General features: G+C 36.2%; 1 protein-coding gene across 3 annotated transcripts; it reads right to left on the bottom strand.

The window, feature by feature from the left end:
- Window positions 1-86: 86 nt before the first annotated feature.
- Window positions 87-16016, bottom strand: LOC127525005 (probable ATP-dependent DNA helicase HFM1). 3 transcript variants are annotated; one of them, XM_051917184.1, is made up of 40 exons: window positions 15953-15987; window positions 15573-15676; window positions 15332-15444; window positions 14621-14840; window positions 14228-14478; window positions 13925-13966; window positions 13219-13289; window positions 13009-13141; window positions 12732-12883; window positions 12578-12655; window positions 12323-12478; window positions 12021-12221; window positions 11846-11934; window positions 11345-11388; window positions 11153-11254; window positions 10890-11035; window positions 10465-10559; window positions 10200-10333; window positions 10068-10115; window positions 9896-9976; window positions 9700-9791; window positions 8318-8424; window positions 8172-8219; window positions 7953-8050; window positions 7677-7811; window positions 7429-7514; window positions 7202-7285; window positions 6631-6788; window positions 6440-6543; window positions 6154-6318; window positions 2911-3003; window positions 2704-2810; window positions 2460-2542; window positions 1986-2086; window positions 1772-1855; window positions 1415-1687; window positions 1258-1300; window positions 982-1012; window positions 706-839; window positions 87-632 (listed from the first exon to the last, which is right to left on the bottom strand). In XM_051917184.1, the coding sequence occupies exons 2-40, from the start codon at window positions 15641-15643 to the stop codon at window positions 566-568; spliced, it is 4320 nt and encodes a 1439-aa protein (XP_051773144.1). In that variant the 5' UTR covers window positions 15644-15676; window positions 15953-15987; the 3' UTR covers window positions 87-565. The 3 variants fall into 3 exon arrangements, 2 of the variants coding, with proteins under 2 accessions (XP_051773144.1, XP_051773151.1); XM_051917191.1 differs by lacking the exon at window positions 13925-13966 and having other exon boundaries at window positions 15573-16006; XR_007933226.1 differs by lacking the exons at window positions 87-632; window positions 706-839; window positions 982-1012; window positions 1258-1300; window positions 1986-2086 and having other exon boundaries at window positions 1623-1687; window positions 15573-16016.
- Window positions 16017-16251: the final 235 nt, after the last annotated feature.

Genomic DNA, 16251 nt, shown 5'->3' with positions numbered 1-16251 from the left:
CTCGAAAAAAAAAAAAAAAAAAAAAAAAAAAAAAATATTCTTCAGACTGGAGATCAAAGGGAAAAAAAAGGAGTGTCCTGACAAACTAATCTTAAAGTAGACTTTTATTGTTTTATATATAGCTAATTAAAAACGATCAACTAACCCAACTGCTAAAAGTCAACAGTGCATTAATAGAATAAAAAACAGACACAAACATTTTTCTCATTCATTCCTTTGACAATCCATTTATATTTCATGTGATTTCATGTGTGAGAGCAATCTTATAATATTTTTAGTAAAATGAAGAATTTAATACATTTAAGACTTAAAATATTGAACATCAAAATATAGTTATCTTTTTAAAATCGATAGAAAGCTTTTTTCCAATATATATCGCTGCAATGCAAAAGAAAATAACTTTTTGTCATTCTATTTCACATTTGACTTGTTTGCTGCAAATTATCCATGCAGTGAGTGCCGTTAAACCAAGAACATCTTTACAACAGAAAATCAACAAATGGCAGAGGAACTTGGATTCTTTACAACGTAGTGCTAAATATGTCAGGAGTCCTTTACAACAACTTTAAAAAAGGCCATCAAACATACCGAGAAAAACACTGGTCTCATTGCTGATTTCCTCTGTGTGATCCCTGCAATTATTAAGCAATGTTAACATAGTAAACTGGTAATATGATAACTAAAGGTAATTATTTCTTGAAATACCTGCTAATAGGAGTGTTCTCCTTCAGAGCTGCATCTGTCCTTGAAAAGAAATCAAATCTTCTTTGGACTGAAGGTGTTTTGGCTTGACTCTGGTTTGAGAGGGAGTTCATACTAACTCCTTTTAAGCACACTGCCTGTGAAATGAATTATAAAACTAGCTATTTTTGACTGAAACACAATCATTGTATGCTTTCTAAATAGTGTAACCAAAATGCATGGTACCATATTTGTCTTAAAAAATTGAGGGAAATGTTAAAAGTATTTATGTATACTTACAGTCTGAGGTGTAACAGCCATTGGTTGAATCCTGAAAAAAAGTGATCCTATTTTTAGAGGCATTAGGCCAAAAGCAAATGATAGTTCAGCAGATATCATATAGTAATGCACCCTCTGGACCCTAGTATAACTGCTCTTGAATCCCTATTAAACAAGCTTTTAGTCAGTGGGAAGAGGATGACATTGTGAGTGATATTAAAAATGCCCCACAACATCTATGCCAGCTGAACTGAAACATTTGAATGGAGAGGGGAAAAAAAGTCTCCTTTCAGTTACCTTTGTTGCAAGACTTGCAGGGTTTGGCCTGGACATTGTGAGGCTGAAAAAAAAAAAAAAAAAAAAAAACCAAGAAAATTTTAGCATTTAAAATTTTACAGATTTACAAAAATTTAAAATGATTTTACTAATATCTGACATACAAAAACAAACAAACCAGAATTTGTAGGTTGATCATGGTCTGTCATCAGGTTACATATTTGGGATTCACAGCACACCTCACTAGCATCAACAAGGTTACCATCATCAAAATCATCCCAATCGTTCAATCCCAGGTCAAAGGTCACATCCAGGGAACCAGACCAGCGGCCATCAATGTCAGTACTGTGGTCTGGGTTTGCATGGGTAGAATAAACACTGGCTTCTTTAGGACTGACTCTGTGCATCGGTCTATTGTTGCGTGGCTCATGCTGACTGTGTATCGAAACCCCTGAAAAATATGATGGAATTATTATTTTTTTATTAATAATATGAACAATATGAGGCAAACACCAGAAGTTCTAAAGTACCATACTTTGAGGTAAAGCAGAAGGTTGAGGATGTTCTAATGCTGGGTCTCCAATTTCAGAATAAAAGTCTCCCAGCTCGTCATTGAAACCTGTAGATAGTTTGAAAATTGAAACATCCGAGTTCTGAGATTTCTTATTAAACTCTAACCTCACATTCACTGTAACTGCAGTATTTTCTGTCAACAAATTTTTAGTATATGTGAATGAGAGTAAACATACCATCATGGTATGACTCAAACGACGAATTCTCTCGTGGAGTGACACAATCTAACTCTTTGATTTCATATGTACTTTGAGTGTAACACTGACTTCCCTGAAAGCTTAAAGAATAAATATGGTAACACTTTACAATAAGGTTCATTAGTTAACATGAACTAATAATGAACTGCACTTCTACAGCATTTATTAATCTTCGTTAATGTTAATTTCAACATTTACTAATACATTATTAAAATCTTGTTAACATTAATTAATGCACTGTGAACTAACATGAACAAACTATGAACAAATACAGTAACAAATGTATTGCTCATGGTTAGTTCATGTTAGTTAATACATTAACTAATGTTTAACTAATTAACCTTATTGTAAAGTGTTACCATAAATATTTACTTTAGGAAATAATACAATCTCAACAATGACAACTTCAACAATAATAGGACAACTTTTGTTGTCAGCAGAAAACCAAAATACTTCTTGGCAGCAGGCAGTGTGTCTTTGGGTTTGTATGAGAACTGCTGCATGCTTACAGCTTCTGTCCCCTTATTCATCATCATCTAAAGGGAAAATCAAATAAAAATGGATTGAGACTTTGATACAATACAATATATCTTACAAAAATAAATTCTAGTTATTGAAGTGTACTATTATTAGACTATACTGAATCATATTTTCTGACAGTTATGTACATGTAACCCTTGACAGTCAGAATTCTGACCTTCAAACGTTTCACAGGAGTCGCACAAAGTCTCTCATTCCTCATTTTTAGGTTGTTAAGGTATGAGGTGACACTAGACTGAGCCCTTTTCGTGACTCCAACTTTGCCTAAAAAAAAAAAAAAAAAAAAAAAAAGAGAACTAGGTGAATCAAGAAGCACAGATAATGACAGCACAATCCAAGGTCATCTAGAATTTCTCATACTCACAGCACTCGTGTCCACAGAGCTCCTTGTTTTTGCAGAGATGATTGCACTGTCTCTTAACTGTGTTTGGAGCAACTTGATCCATGAAGAGAATGTCTACATTAAGTTAAACATAATTTTTATAAAGTGTCAGTGTTTGAGCTAAAAGGATTTATATAGTTAGTTTCAGCAGATTTATCAGATCTTTGTTATTAACATTCATCTCAGGGGATCACAAGTGGTTACTCCCTAAAAAGTAAAAAAGTAACTAAAGTAACTAAGTTAAAAAGTAAAAAGCTGGGCTGGGCTTGCTTGTTTGTTTGTTTTTTAATAACAACAACAAAAAAAATCATATTTAGGAAATGCATATTTACGTCTGTACAGTAGAGGGCGCAGCTCAAACAAACCTTTCAGCTGTGCTGCCATTCTGGATTAAAGAAGAACAGGATACAGGAGAAGGAAGTTCAACACTCTTATTTCTAAATCTAATCTAAAGTAATTTTTGATTATTAGTATGGTTGAATTAGATCATTGAAGGTCAGCAGCAAAAACACTGGTTAATAAAGTGAGATTAAATACATAAAGTATATTTGTGTAATTTAATATAGTTAATTAGTACATGTTTGTGTAAAATTCTGAGATTGCATTTCACAGTTTTTATTCACTTCGAGGAATGTTTTTGTGCAAGTGAGATACAGTGGGTACGGAAAGTATTCAGACCCCCTTAAATTTTTCACTCTTTGTTATATTGCAGCCATTTGCTAAAATCATTTAAGTTCATTTTTTTTCCTCATTAATGTACACACAGCACCCCATATTGACAGAAAAACACAGAATTGTTGACAGATTTATTAAAAAAGAAAAACTGAAATATCACATGGTCCTAAGTATTCAGACCCTTTGCTGTGACACTCATATATTTAACTCAGGTGCTGTCCATTTCTTCTGATCATCCTTGAGATGGTTCTACACCTTCATTTGAGTCCAGCTGTGTTTGATTATACTGATTGGACTTGATTAGGAAAGCCACACACCTGTCTATATAAGACCTTACAGCTCACAGTGCATGTCAGAGCAAATGAGAATCATGAGGTCAAAGGAACTGCCTGAAGAGCTCAGATACAGAATTGTGGCAAGGCACAGATCCGGCCAAGGTTACAAAAAAATTTCTGCTGCACTTAAGGTTCCTAAGAGCACAGTGGCCTCCATAATCCTTAAATGGAAGACGTTTGGGACGACCAGAACCCTTCCTAGAGCTGGCCGTCCGGCCAAACTGAGCTATCGGGGGAGAAGAGCCTTGGTGAGAGAGGTAAAGAAGAACCCAAAGATCACTGTGGCTGAGCTCCAGAGATGCAGTCGGGAGATGGGAGAAAGTTGTAGAAAGTCAACCATCACTGCAGCCCTCCACCAGTCGGAAAGATGAATGCGGCCAAGTACAGGGATATCCTGGACGAAAACCTTCTCCAGAGTGCTCATGACCTCAGACTGGGCCGAAGGTTTACCTTCCAACAAGACAATGACCCTAAGCACACAGCTAAAATAACGAAGGAGTGGCTTCACAACAACTCCGTGACTGTTCTTGAATGGCCCAGCCAGAGCCCTGACTTAAACCCAATTAAGCATCTCTGGAGAGACCTAAAAATGGCTGTCCACCAACATTTACCATCCAACCTGACAGAACTGGAGAGGATCTGCAAGGAGGAATGGCAGAGGATCCCCAAATCCAGGTGTGAAAAACTTGTTGCATCTTTCCCAAAAAGACTCATGGCTGTATTAGATCAAAAGGGTGCTTCTACTAAATATTAAGGGTCTGAATACTTAGGACCATGTAATATTTCAGTTTTTCTTTTTTTAATAAATCTGCAAAAATGTCAACAATTCTGTGTTTTTCTGTCAATATGGGGTGCTGTGTGTACATTAATGAGGAAAAAAAAATGAACTTAAATGATTTTAGCAAATGGCTGCAATATAACAAAGAGTGAAAAAAATTTAAGGGGGTCTGAATACTTTCCGTACCCACTGTAAGTGAATGCATGTTCACATTTAGGCCACATCCTAATATTGGCATCTACGCTAATATTAGTCTTTCTGTTTATCCCGAGGTTCACCGTAGTCAACCGGATCCGGGCCGTATCCAGGTGAGACCAAGGACCTGCACCTTGACACGACCACAACGCAGCCCTTAAGTATCAGCAGAGATTGAGTCAACTAGATCATCCCCTGTGAAGGCCTCATCGACACGACAGCCACGACACAGTTCCTCAACAACCGTCCATACCGGCGTGATGAATACGATCCTCAATTGGATGGAACTGAAATAAATACTTTTAATGTTGCGATCCTATTGGACTTATGATAGCAACCTGAATTGTAACAAAGCACTGTTGGCCAGAGGAGAACTGGCACCCCGACTAAGCCTGGTTTCTCCCAAGGTTTTTTTCTCCATTTTAACACCAATTTGCCACTTGTCTGCCACCTGATGTCACCTGATGGAGTTTGGGTTCCTTGCCGCTGTCGCCTCTGGCTTGCTTAGTTGGGGACACTTGACTTGACATTTGATATTCAACAGTGCTTTGATCTGCCTGCATTGACACTATTCTTTAAGAGCTGCTGTGCAGCCAAACAATGTACCAGTTATCAATGTAAAGCTGCTTTGACACAATCTACATTGTAAAAAGCGCTATATAAATAAAGGTGACTTGACTTGACATCCACACGAAGCCAGAGATTTCCCTATCCAATCTTTTTTTCCCTCGTTCTAAAAAAAAAATTCTGTAAACACAGTGTTGTTTCAAGAAATATCTCTGTACACACAAAACCACTGAAACCGACTCAAAATAATGTAGTATACATGCCAGATCAGTATGTGGCACTGTAATTCTGCCACAGAGATGCACTAAAAATGGAGAAGAAGACTTAGAGCATGCGCATAAACCTTGCGTGCTGTACACAAACACCGATACGATACAAAATTTTTACATATACAGCGAAATGCGTCTCCGTGTGTACGGGCTCTTAGTCTAGAATTACAATAACCATCATGTTCACACAGCACACACAACACCTCTGCACTTTATTTCTTTGAAAAAGTAACGTAGATATTTTGTTGTAAATTGAAAAAGTAATGCGTTACTTTACTAGTTACTTGGGGGGAAAAGTAATCTGATTACGTAACTCAAGTTACTTGTAATGCGTTATGCCCAACACTGATTGTAACTCTATCTGAGTTCTGATTAAATTGTTGTTGTTGTCGTCAAGATGTCTGACCTGTGTTTGAAGAAGAGGGAGTTGTTGACATGGGGCCTTGTCTCTTCGCTGTGTCGAGAATCCTCTGCACTCTCCATGTAGGTCTCTCACTGATGCAGGACTCCGCTCCAAACATCTTTGCGCCTGAGTAATAGGCACTGTACTCCTGCTGTACGTCCAGACCCACTACACAATCAACAATTATTAATTATTCTAAAATATTACCAGATAGAACAGATCACTCTACATGTAGATGTTTATGCAAAACAAATATTTCATATTTTATTGAATGACACTATGCTCTGACCATATTCAGAGCTGATCAAATGAATGCGGAGCTCCTCTCCCTTAGGTGCTCTTGTCACCTCGATTCTCTTTGACCAGCTCCCAGACCTCAAGAGCAATGTGTCCCTGGAAAAACAAATTATGCATCTCTTACATATTTTACATTTGTTTAAAGATAACTTGCCAATGATTATTAAATCACATAGAGCTTACATTATTTTCTGCTGGAAAACTACATTATTGTCACAGTCCCCAATAATGAGAGTAACATAATGGTGGTCTGGTCCTGTCCGTTTCGATGCCAACTCCTTGAAATTTTGCAAGTTCACTGTGACCACAATCTCAGCTGTGGACAGACTGTAACGAGGAATCTAGAAAAAATATTTGATTATATAAAATATGATAGATGAATTTGTAAAATTATGATTTTACAATGAGTTTTTTTTTTTTAAATCATCAAAGATATCAGATTAAAATTGGTGTAAAAGTATATGTGAAAATATGTATTCTGTGTATTCTAGGCCCTGTAATAGGTTGCTATTTTTGTGGAGATATTTTTCACCAAATTTCACCATCTTTTTGTCTTCACTAGTTCATTGTAGTGTTACAATTTTGTAAAAGTACAAATATTTCATATATGAAATACATTACAAATATATGTCTCTCAATTAGTTTTAGCTCAAAGGGCTATTTAAAATAATTTTATATGGATAATTACAGGTCATCAACTTTGCACTTTCCAAAACTTCATTCCATGTCAACTACCCAAGTATATACAAGTTACCTGTTCCAAACTAACTTCATATTTTGGAAGTTTGCTGACAGCTTCCTTAATCTGGTTCCCAAATGGAGGGTGTCGGTTCAGAATCTGGCAAACAAACAAACAAATAAATAAATATGTGTCAGTACTACTACTGTAACAACAGAAAGGGACGTAATGACTTATGACATTTATCATGAATAAATGTATTTCTCAACTTCTAAACAATTATCTAGGATATTTTGGCTTACTAGCTCTAGTTCTCTGGGACTCTTCTGCTCAATTTTGCTGAATGTTGTAAGCCCTGCATTCACCATAGCAGTAGCGAGTGTTAATCCTAGAAAAGAAGACCCCAAATATAAAAACACATATGCGTCACAACAAATACACTACATTTTTAATCAGTAGGTTCCATTTATTCACTTTTGTCTCAATATAGAACAATACCACTTAGCCTTTTTTAATAATGATATATAAACTTTTAGATGGGCTCCCTGACCTATCCTCTCAAGCTGTCTGGAGATGTAAGGCGAGTTCTCCCACAGTTTAGCTCGAAAACATTTGGCAAGAATTAAAGAGTTGAGTTGAGCAGAAAAATTTGATTTGGAGTGATGACTGAGAAACTCGGTCAGATCTGGCAGAGATCAAAAGCAGCATTTTATGCGAAGTAAAAAGTTGCATGAGAAAGAATTGTACATTTGCAATTTCATGGACGTCATCAGACAGAATAAACACACAAAGAGAGACATTACACAAAATCACGTAAGTAACATACATCTGCTGACTCGATTTCCATTTCTGAATATTTTTCCAGTGTCCTGTATGAGTCCAAACTCCTGAATGGGGATGCAGCCAAGCTGAGCTTGAATCAGACTAGGATGAGATTATAATAAATGCATAAATAAAAAAATAAAAAAAATAAACAAATATGCAGACCATACAATAAAAGTGGTAAAATTGTACATTCAAACAGCAATAGCAAGCAAGACCTTACCAATTCACTTTCATGTCATTACTTTTGATCTTTCCTTCCATAGGAAACCTAAAAAGAAAATATTACAGATGACATGCTTTAGTCCACCTGTCCACTCTACACAGTATGTTAACTATGAGAATTAGGTAGTTAAAGACAACTTTGACCTGATGGTGGTTCTGTTCTTATCCTTGTTCAGCATGTTCAAGGTTTTCTTCTCATTTACTCTCAATTGCACATCACTAAATTCCTTACCCTTTGATATCATTTCAATCTATTATTAAGTGAGAAAAAATATATATTATTAAGGCCTGTTTTCACAAACAGGGCTCAGATCAAGGAAGGTTTAGGCCTTAGTTCAATTAGGATATTTAAGTAGCTTTTAAAAACATGCCTTAGAAAAAAAAAAAAAAAAAAAAAACATTACTGGTGTTCATCTTGAGACAAAACAATGGCACTGACATATTTTAAATATGTAGTCAATAATTATTCCTTAAAACTCATCTTTGATCACCAAAATTACAAATTTAAACATTTTTTCCTGAGAAAATAATTTCTTCATGCCTTAAAATAGCTTGAATGTAATTCTACACCCTTGTTTCATTTAGTATACAGGGATCCATGAATATCCACTCAATCACACCAGCTCAGAATACCTGATCCACTTGGTCTTTACTGTAGTAAACACTGCACAGTGGTAAGTGGAAACACTGTTTTCAGCCACATATGTTTGAGCCAGAATCTCATTCAGAAGAAGTGTGAGAGCAAATTATACAGGCTCGTCTACAAGTCGATATATCAGAATGTTTTATGTATTGCTCTCTACGTCGGACACATAATGGTAATTGATATGATTAGCCTTTGGCTCGACTACATTATCAAACAGCTAATAATGTGTTGTTAATGTTACACAAACCATGTTCCTACTTGCCATCTCAGAGTCAGACAGCTGCCTTCTAAAAATCAGCATCCTTAGAAACACTTGGAACAACTTAGAACGTCAGTGGAAAAGGCATATTGTTCATCATAACATCGTAATATACATCATAATTCACCCGCTATATTGCTAAATGTACCTAATTTTTCATATCAACAGAAAAGTATACCAGAATAACCTGGCTTCTTCTTGAGACCCCCTGCTTCGCAGCATAGTTAATGATATGCTAAAGCCCGCCCACACATAGACTGGATTGGTTACAACATGTTTCAGACGTAGAGAACAAGGGCGATTTCAAACCGCGTTTTTGAGACTGTCTTTGGTAAACTGCAGTTTTAAGGAGAAAATACTCAGAAATTTTGTTGACTGATGAATTTGCACATGGTTTGTCTTAAAGCATATTAAAACAGACATATAAACACTAAAAACTTGATTTTCACCAGAGGGGGTCTTTAAGATATGTCAGTGCAAGCTGCTTTCAGTTAAAATAGCTCTAACATGCATTTTAGTCTGGGACTAGACTTGTCTGTGAAATCAGGGGTATATGTTGTTCTGAAGAAGTAAATAACAATGGATCAGGAAATGCTGGAAGAACAACAGTGCTTTTCTTACCAACTCGGGTAATGTCTCTGTTCCAGTCACCAGACTGAACTGCCTCACAGTGTCAAAGGCAACACAGTACCTGGCCATGAGTTTTCCAGTCTCTGTGTGTGAACATTCAATTTATATGGCCAAATCAAGATTGGTAGAGTCATTAAAATACTCATAAAAAGAGAAAAGGAGAACTATATAAACTATTATCAGTAACCTGTGGGCTTGATGTTAATGTCTTCATCCATGGTAATCAGGTTAAAAGAGGCCAAAGAGTTGAGGTTCTTCAAGCACAGTTCTGAAACACACATGTAAATCGTATTCTCACCATAAGTTTTCAAATGAATGATTATCAACAGATTCACTGATTGAAATCATTTTTTTCATACCTTGTAATTTAGTCTCAATTCCACATTTGTCAAGCTCAGGTGGAAAACCTATGACAAAGTATGAGACTAATAAAAAACAGCCAATAGCACTTGATGTTTATAACTTTAGAGTGGTCAATGTTTAGGATTTACCGTAGTGGTTGGGGTTTTTCAGAGCACGGATGTACAGGAAGGTGGAGCGGATCCAGTCTAGAGCCATGTTCACATCAGATATGGTGTGGAGAACTATCTCTGCATTCAAGTGCTCCACCAAGTTTGTATGCAAGCTGAAAATAGTCATTCTTTTGTACTCATCACATACATAGATAACACATACATCAACTAGCCTATATCACGTGTTTATGGAATGTAAAAATTCCTCTAAGACTGAACAAAATGTGTTTTAGATAGTATATACCTGCTCTCTATGCTGTCTACGCCACTTAAGAAATGTGTGTATTTGTCCTTTGTCTGAGCCCGGGTCATGATCACTGCAGTCGCTGTCGTATCAAACTAAACAAAAACCAAAGCCAGCAAAAAGTGCCAAAGTGCTTGACTTCATATATATATATATATATATATATATATGTTTATATATATATATATATATATATATATATATATATATATATATATATATATATATATAGCTTATGGAGCTGCCACTATTTTTATACGTAATATATACATGTTTTTGTAGATTGTTGTGATGGGTACGCGTCTTCCAATTGAGTAAAATATAGTTAATTTATTTTTTAGATTATTATTACAAACTGTACACATAAAGACTTCAGAGCCAGGAGAGACCTCCTGAAGTCATGCTCTGAATTTTGTTAGCCATACCTGTGGTCTGCCAGCTCTCCCAATCATCTGTAGCAGGTCAGCTTCACTGTACTCTTCACATGCACCACCAACATAGTGCAATGTGGATTTGATTATCACAAGGTGGGCTGGCAAATTCACACCCATGGCTAGGGTGCTGGTTGTGACTAAATAAGAGAAAAAAGAGGTGTTCCTACATAAGCTTTTCTTTAATAATAATACATTAGGTACTGAATAATGAACAATGTAAAGTAAATGATTGAAAGTATATTTGCAGAACTTACATAACACTGGCAAGTCACCCACTGTAAATGCTTCTTCAATCAATTTCCTGTCTGAAACATCCATGCCAGCATGATGATATCCAATCCCACAAATAAACAGATCTGGAAAATTGTTTAGTTTACCTTGATAAAACAGTGACCAATGTTTTCATCAATGTCGTACAGCAGAAGAAATCTCATTAATGTACACACCTCTGAGTTTGGCATCAAGCAGAGAGTTTGCATATTTCATCAGTCTATGAAAAAGATAATGAGTTAAACTAAGAGCTGTACACATGTCAAGAGTAATCTTAAAAGTACAGTTAATATCTGGTAAAACATCTGTGGTAGTTCAACAACAATATGCTCAAATATGCATTCATATCAGGGGTGTCCAAACTCAGTCAGTCCTGAAGGGCCACTGTCCTGCTCCAACTTGCTCCAACTTGCCTCAACACAACTGCCTGGAAGTTTTTAGTATGGCTAGTAAGACCTTGATTAGCTGGTTCAGGTGTGTTTAATTGGGGTTGGAGCTAAACTCTGCAGGACAGTGCAGGAATCTCGAGGAGCAGGATTGGACACCCCTGATTTATACTGATGTATATGTAAGTTTTAATCTCGAGACCAAAATTGTTATATGATATAAGTGGCAATGTTTCATTCATTTCAAAATGTAAATGTTTATTTACAGCCTATGTAATGTGACTATAGTACCTTTGTTTGTGGTCAATACTCATAATGAACCTGGCATCCTTGGCAAGCACAGCAGCAGACTGTTGAACTCCTTTTCTTGTGGAGCAAAACTGTTTATTTCAAACAAAAGTATCATATCAAATTGTTATTTTAAAATGCACAACCCAACACATTTGCATTCACAAACTTCCCTTACCACAAGGGTTGGTTTTTGATCAGAGTAGGTCTGAATAATGTTGGAAATTTTGTAGTTGAGAGAAAGATCAAACTTAAATTCATTCTGATTACTTCCGCAGGGGAACCCAAGCACCACTTTCCTCAGTTTCACTGGCCTGTGACTATCATCCATCTCCAGACAAGTGGCAGGCCCTGACTCATCCGAAAGCCATTCAGATAGCTTCAAAATTGTAGAGAACAGCACAGGAATAATCAAAATTAACCTGAACACAGATAAAGAGATTCATTTGAATGACTTTGGTACTTCATGAAACTACGTACGTCACGGATGTTTGGGATGGTAGCTGAGACAGCCACAAATCTCACAGATGCTTTTGATTCTGAATTTACAGCCAGGTGATAGGAGTGCATGGTTTTCATTCTGCTGACCACAACCTCAAGAGTGGCTCCACGGGTTTTGTCTTTCACCACATGTACCTAGAGAGGGTATATAGGCAAAAATGTCATTGAACAAAATACTACCATCTATTTTCAAATATTGGTATTAATGATCATGTGGGAGTAAATAAATCAGACCTCATCAATGAGGAAGAGACGAACAGATGGCAATAAACAGTTATCCTTCCACCTCCTTGTCATGCTGTCCCATTTTTCCTTTGAAGGGAAAAAAACTTTCAGACCTGTTGGAAAGATGTTTGATGTTTAGACTGTACCACAAGCGCCAACTTACTGGAGTTGTAAAAATTAGATGAGCATCCTGAATTTCAAAAATGTCATCAATCTCTGTGTCTCCAGTTAACTCCTTGCAGTTTAGTCCAAGAGGTCCAAACTTCTGTTTCCAGTTTTCATATCTTTGACTGCAAAGAGCCTTAATTGGTGCCACTAAAGCATAAACCAAAAAATACCAAACAGTATTTGTTATAAATTACTGAATAAAATGTCTCAAAAAATGCTTAGTTTATAATCCTATTAAGCTTAAATAATAATAATTATAGGTTTTAACTCACTGTACACAGCTCTGACATTGTGCCAGGGCTCTGAAGACTCAATGAGTAGTCGAACAATGGCCAGCTCGAAAAGCACAGTTTTCCCAGAGCCCGTGGGAGCACAGGCAACAAAATTTTTATCGGTGTACAGGACCTGAAATAGAGCAATAATCTACCACATACTGTGTTTATGAACTTTACATTATATAGATATAAAAGCTAGAGACTTACATCATCCAATGCCTGGGACTGCACATAGTTAAAGTAAGGGAATTCTTTGAACGCACTTCTGAATTTAGCAGCTACGCATATATCAAGGAAAACAATGAACATGACAATAAATACATCATTCACAGTCCAAAGATATAAATGTGCATTAAAGACGACTTACAGGAATGATTTAAAGGGATAGTTCCCCAAAAATGAAATTCAGTCATTATTTACTCACCCTTAAGTTCAAAAATATATATCAAATATATATCTTCAAAATATCTTCTTTTGTGTTCAGCAGAAGAAAGAAATTCATACAGGTTTGGAACAACTTGAGGGTGAGTAAATGATGACAGATTTTTAATTTTTGGGAGAACTGTTCCTTTAAAGTTCCAATGAAATCAGAGTTTTCCTTCCTGTGTTAATAAAATTCCTATTGAAACAGGAACTTTGGGTGGGACGTATCAAAGAACTTATTCTGGTTAACTGGACAAAAATCTGTGTAGTGCAACATGAATTATCAAAGTTTTTTTGATCTGTATGCCCAGATGAAAATCTTTTTTTATGTGAATATCATCTAAAAGTGAATTTTGTCAGCGTTTAGGAGTATACTAGCATATAGCTCAACGCTAATGAACATGGACTAAAAGCCACAAAACTCTGATTTTGGGTCCTAAATAGAATTAAAATGTATTTCTTATCATCTGGGTTAAATGGAGGAGGATACGAATTTCAGAGACTGAGCGAAGTGTTCCTCTTCCAGACGACCCTTTAAAAACAGCATCAATATTAGAAACCGGACCAATATTCAGTCTAACACTGATTGCTATCTATGTATGGAAATTTTTTATAGTTTTTACATATGCCCTAAAAGACTGCATATTTTACTCTATTATACCGTACAAAGACTTAACTTCAGATAGAATAGCTGGTTAATGTAGTACATTTGTAGCAACATGGACTGCTCCACATGAACTAACTCTACGTCATGGCATTCCAGTTAACTAATAGAGCTATAGTATTATATTACCTTCCAATTCTGCAGGTTTGAAACCAAAATGGAGATTATGGTTTATTTTTGCAGGTACATCACATTTTTGTTCCGTTTGGCCCAAGCCAATAAAGGGACTACAGGTAGCAACAGCATGTGTAGTCTGTGGGCTGCTGGTTGTCATAGCAACCTGACCAAGGAAACCAGTGTCATTTGTCGTTGACATCATATGATTTGAAATACCGTCTTCACCATTGCCTGAGATCCTTCTTGTGGGAGCTCTGAACAACCTAGGTTAACAACAGGGAGATAAATGCACTTTGTTTACCCACTTATTGTTCTACTGCCATGCCAATATCCATTTTAAACACAAAGAACTGCTTGTTACGTCAGCAAATTTTGTTAACTCAATCAAGATGTAACAAAGAGTACCGAGTCTTGAAGGGAGGAGCACTGGCAGTAGGTAAAGGCCTCGATTCCACAAAACCTGTCATGCTGACAGTCTGATTTCTTTCTTTAGATGGTTCATGGGTCCACAAAACAGATTCCTCCAGCTCATGTGATTTCACAGTCTGCCCTTGGACACTTTCATTAGAATTGTGAAATGGTTTTTGAGCCAGAGCCAGAAATTTCTTTAATCTCTGCGAGTAACCTTCATAAATAAGGAATAAAACAAAAATGGAACAGCTCTTTTGTCATTTGAGTCTCTAATAAGATTTTATTTACTTTTTATGTACCAAAAACATGGAAGTGATTACATTTGCGCACTAAACTGGCAGTGAAATTCGTTGTAAAATTTGTAGCAATACAAACCTGTACCAACAGATGTAGATAGACGCTGTTTAGGAGTCATAAACGTAATAACCAGTTTCTTTACATGTATTTATTAATTTGTGTGTGTATATATATAAATATATGTATAATATGTGTACATACACACACACACACATATATATATATGTATACATATATATATATATATATATGTGTGTGTGTGTGTGTGTGTGTGTATATATATATATATATATATATATATATATATATATATATATATGTTTAAACCCAAAACCTTGATTATTTAAAAAATGGACATGATATGCTTCAACTACCAAACCTTATTTTAGCCTCAATCCAAACACTCACTAAATGAGGAAACGTTTGCTGCCTCTCCCTGGATGTCTTGTGTTGCAGGTATTTGCGATAATGAGGGTGGAGCATCAAAGATCCATGCGCCTTGTCCTTGACATAATGGTTTCCTAAACAGAGCCATAGACGAATGCTGTCATAAAAGTAACAACCAGTTTCTCGACATGTATTAATTCATTCTCGGGTATCTGGCGTGTCTCTGATCAGGTATCATGTGTAAAGGCCTAACGTTACTCACACTTTATGAATTACTGGCCCGTCATAAAACAGGTTGTCCAGCGACAAAACGGCTTCTTCAGAGTCTAACATCTTGTGCGTGTCATTGACATCATAAAAGAACAACTGTAATATAGATCATTGAGATATAAAGCTGTTATTAAGCATTACAACATACTGATATAAAGCAAGTTCTTTACTGTAAACCCTCGAGTTTAGCTGTTAGCCGGCTAGCTAATGTTTCTCTGAGTTAAAAAATTATTAGCTGAGCGAGGTATGCGATGGAAGGTCTGCTGGTACACTTTGTGTGAACATAAATAGTAAAGTGAGTATAAAAAGTCTAAAAACATAACATAAATTTCCTGGATTGTATCTAATAGAACAGCATTTTGTGAGGAATACTTTAAAAACTGTCGCTCTCTTGATGGCGGCAATCGACCCCGCGAGCTGTGAACCGTGTGTGAATCGCGCGCAAGGTCATGCAAATCATCATTACAGCATTAAAAATGGTCTTTTTATTACAGAAACCAGATAATACAAACGGGAGTGTCCCTTATAAGGTTATACACGCGGTATTTTACAGAACTAAAGAACAGAAAGCCACCATATTTTAATTAAATTAATAATTGTAACGCCTATGTTCTTAAGTATGATAGCTGTCTGACTAGACGTGTTTTGGGGAAACACCTTTGAAGGAATTT

Source organism: Ctenopharyngodon idella, chromosome 2 (genome assembly GCF_019924925.1).
Source record: "Ctenopharyngodon idella isolate HZGC_01 chromosome 2, HZGC01, whole genome shotgun sequence".
Taxonomy (NCBI): domain Eukaryota; kingdom Metazoa; phylum Chordata; class Actinopteri; order Cypriniformes; family Xenocyprididae; genus Ctenopharyngodon; species Ctenopharyngodon idella.
The sequence above is the reverse complement of the archived record's forward strand: the minus strand, read 5'-3'. Positions and strand labels throughout refer to the sequence as shown.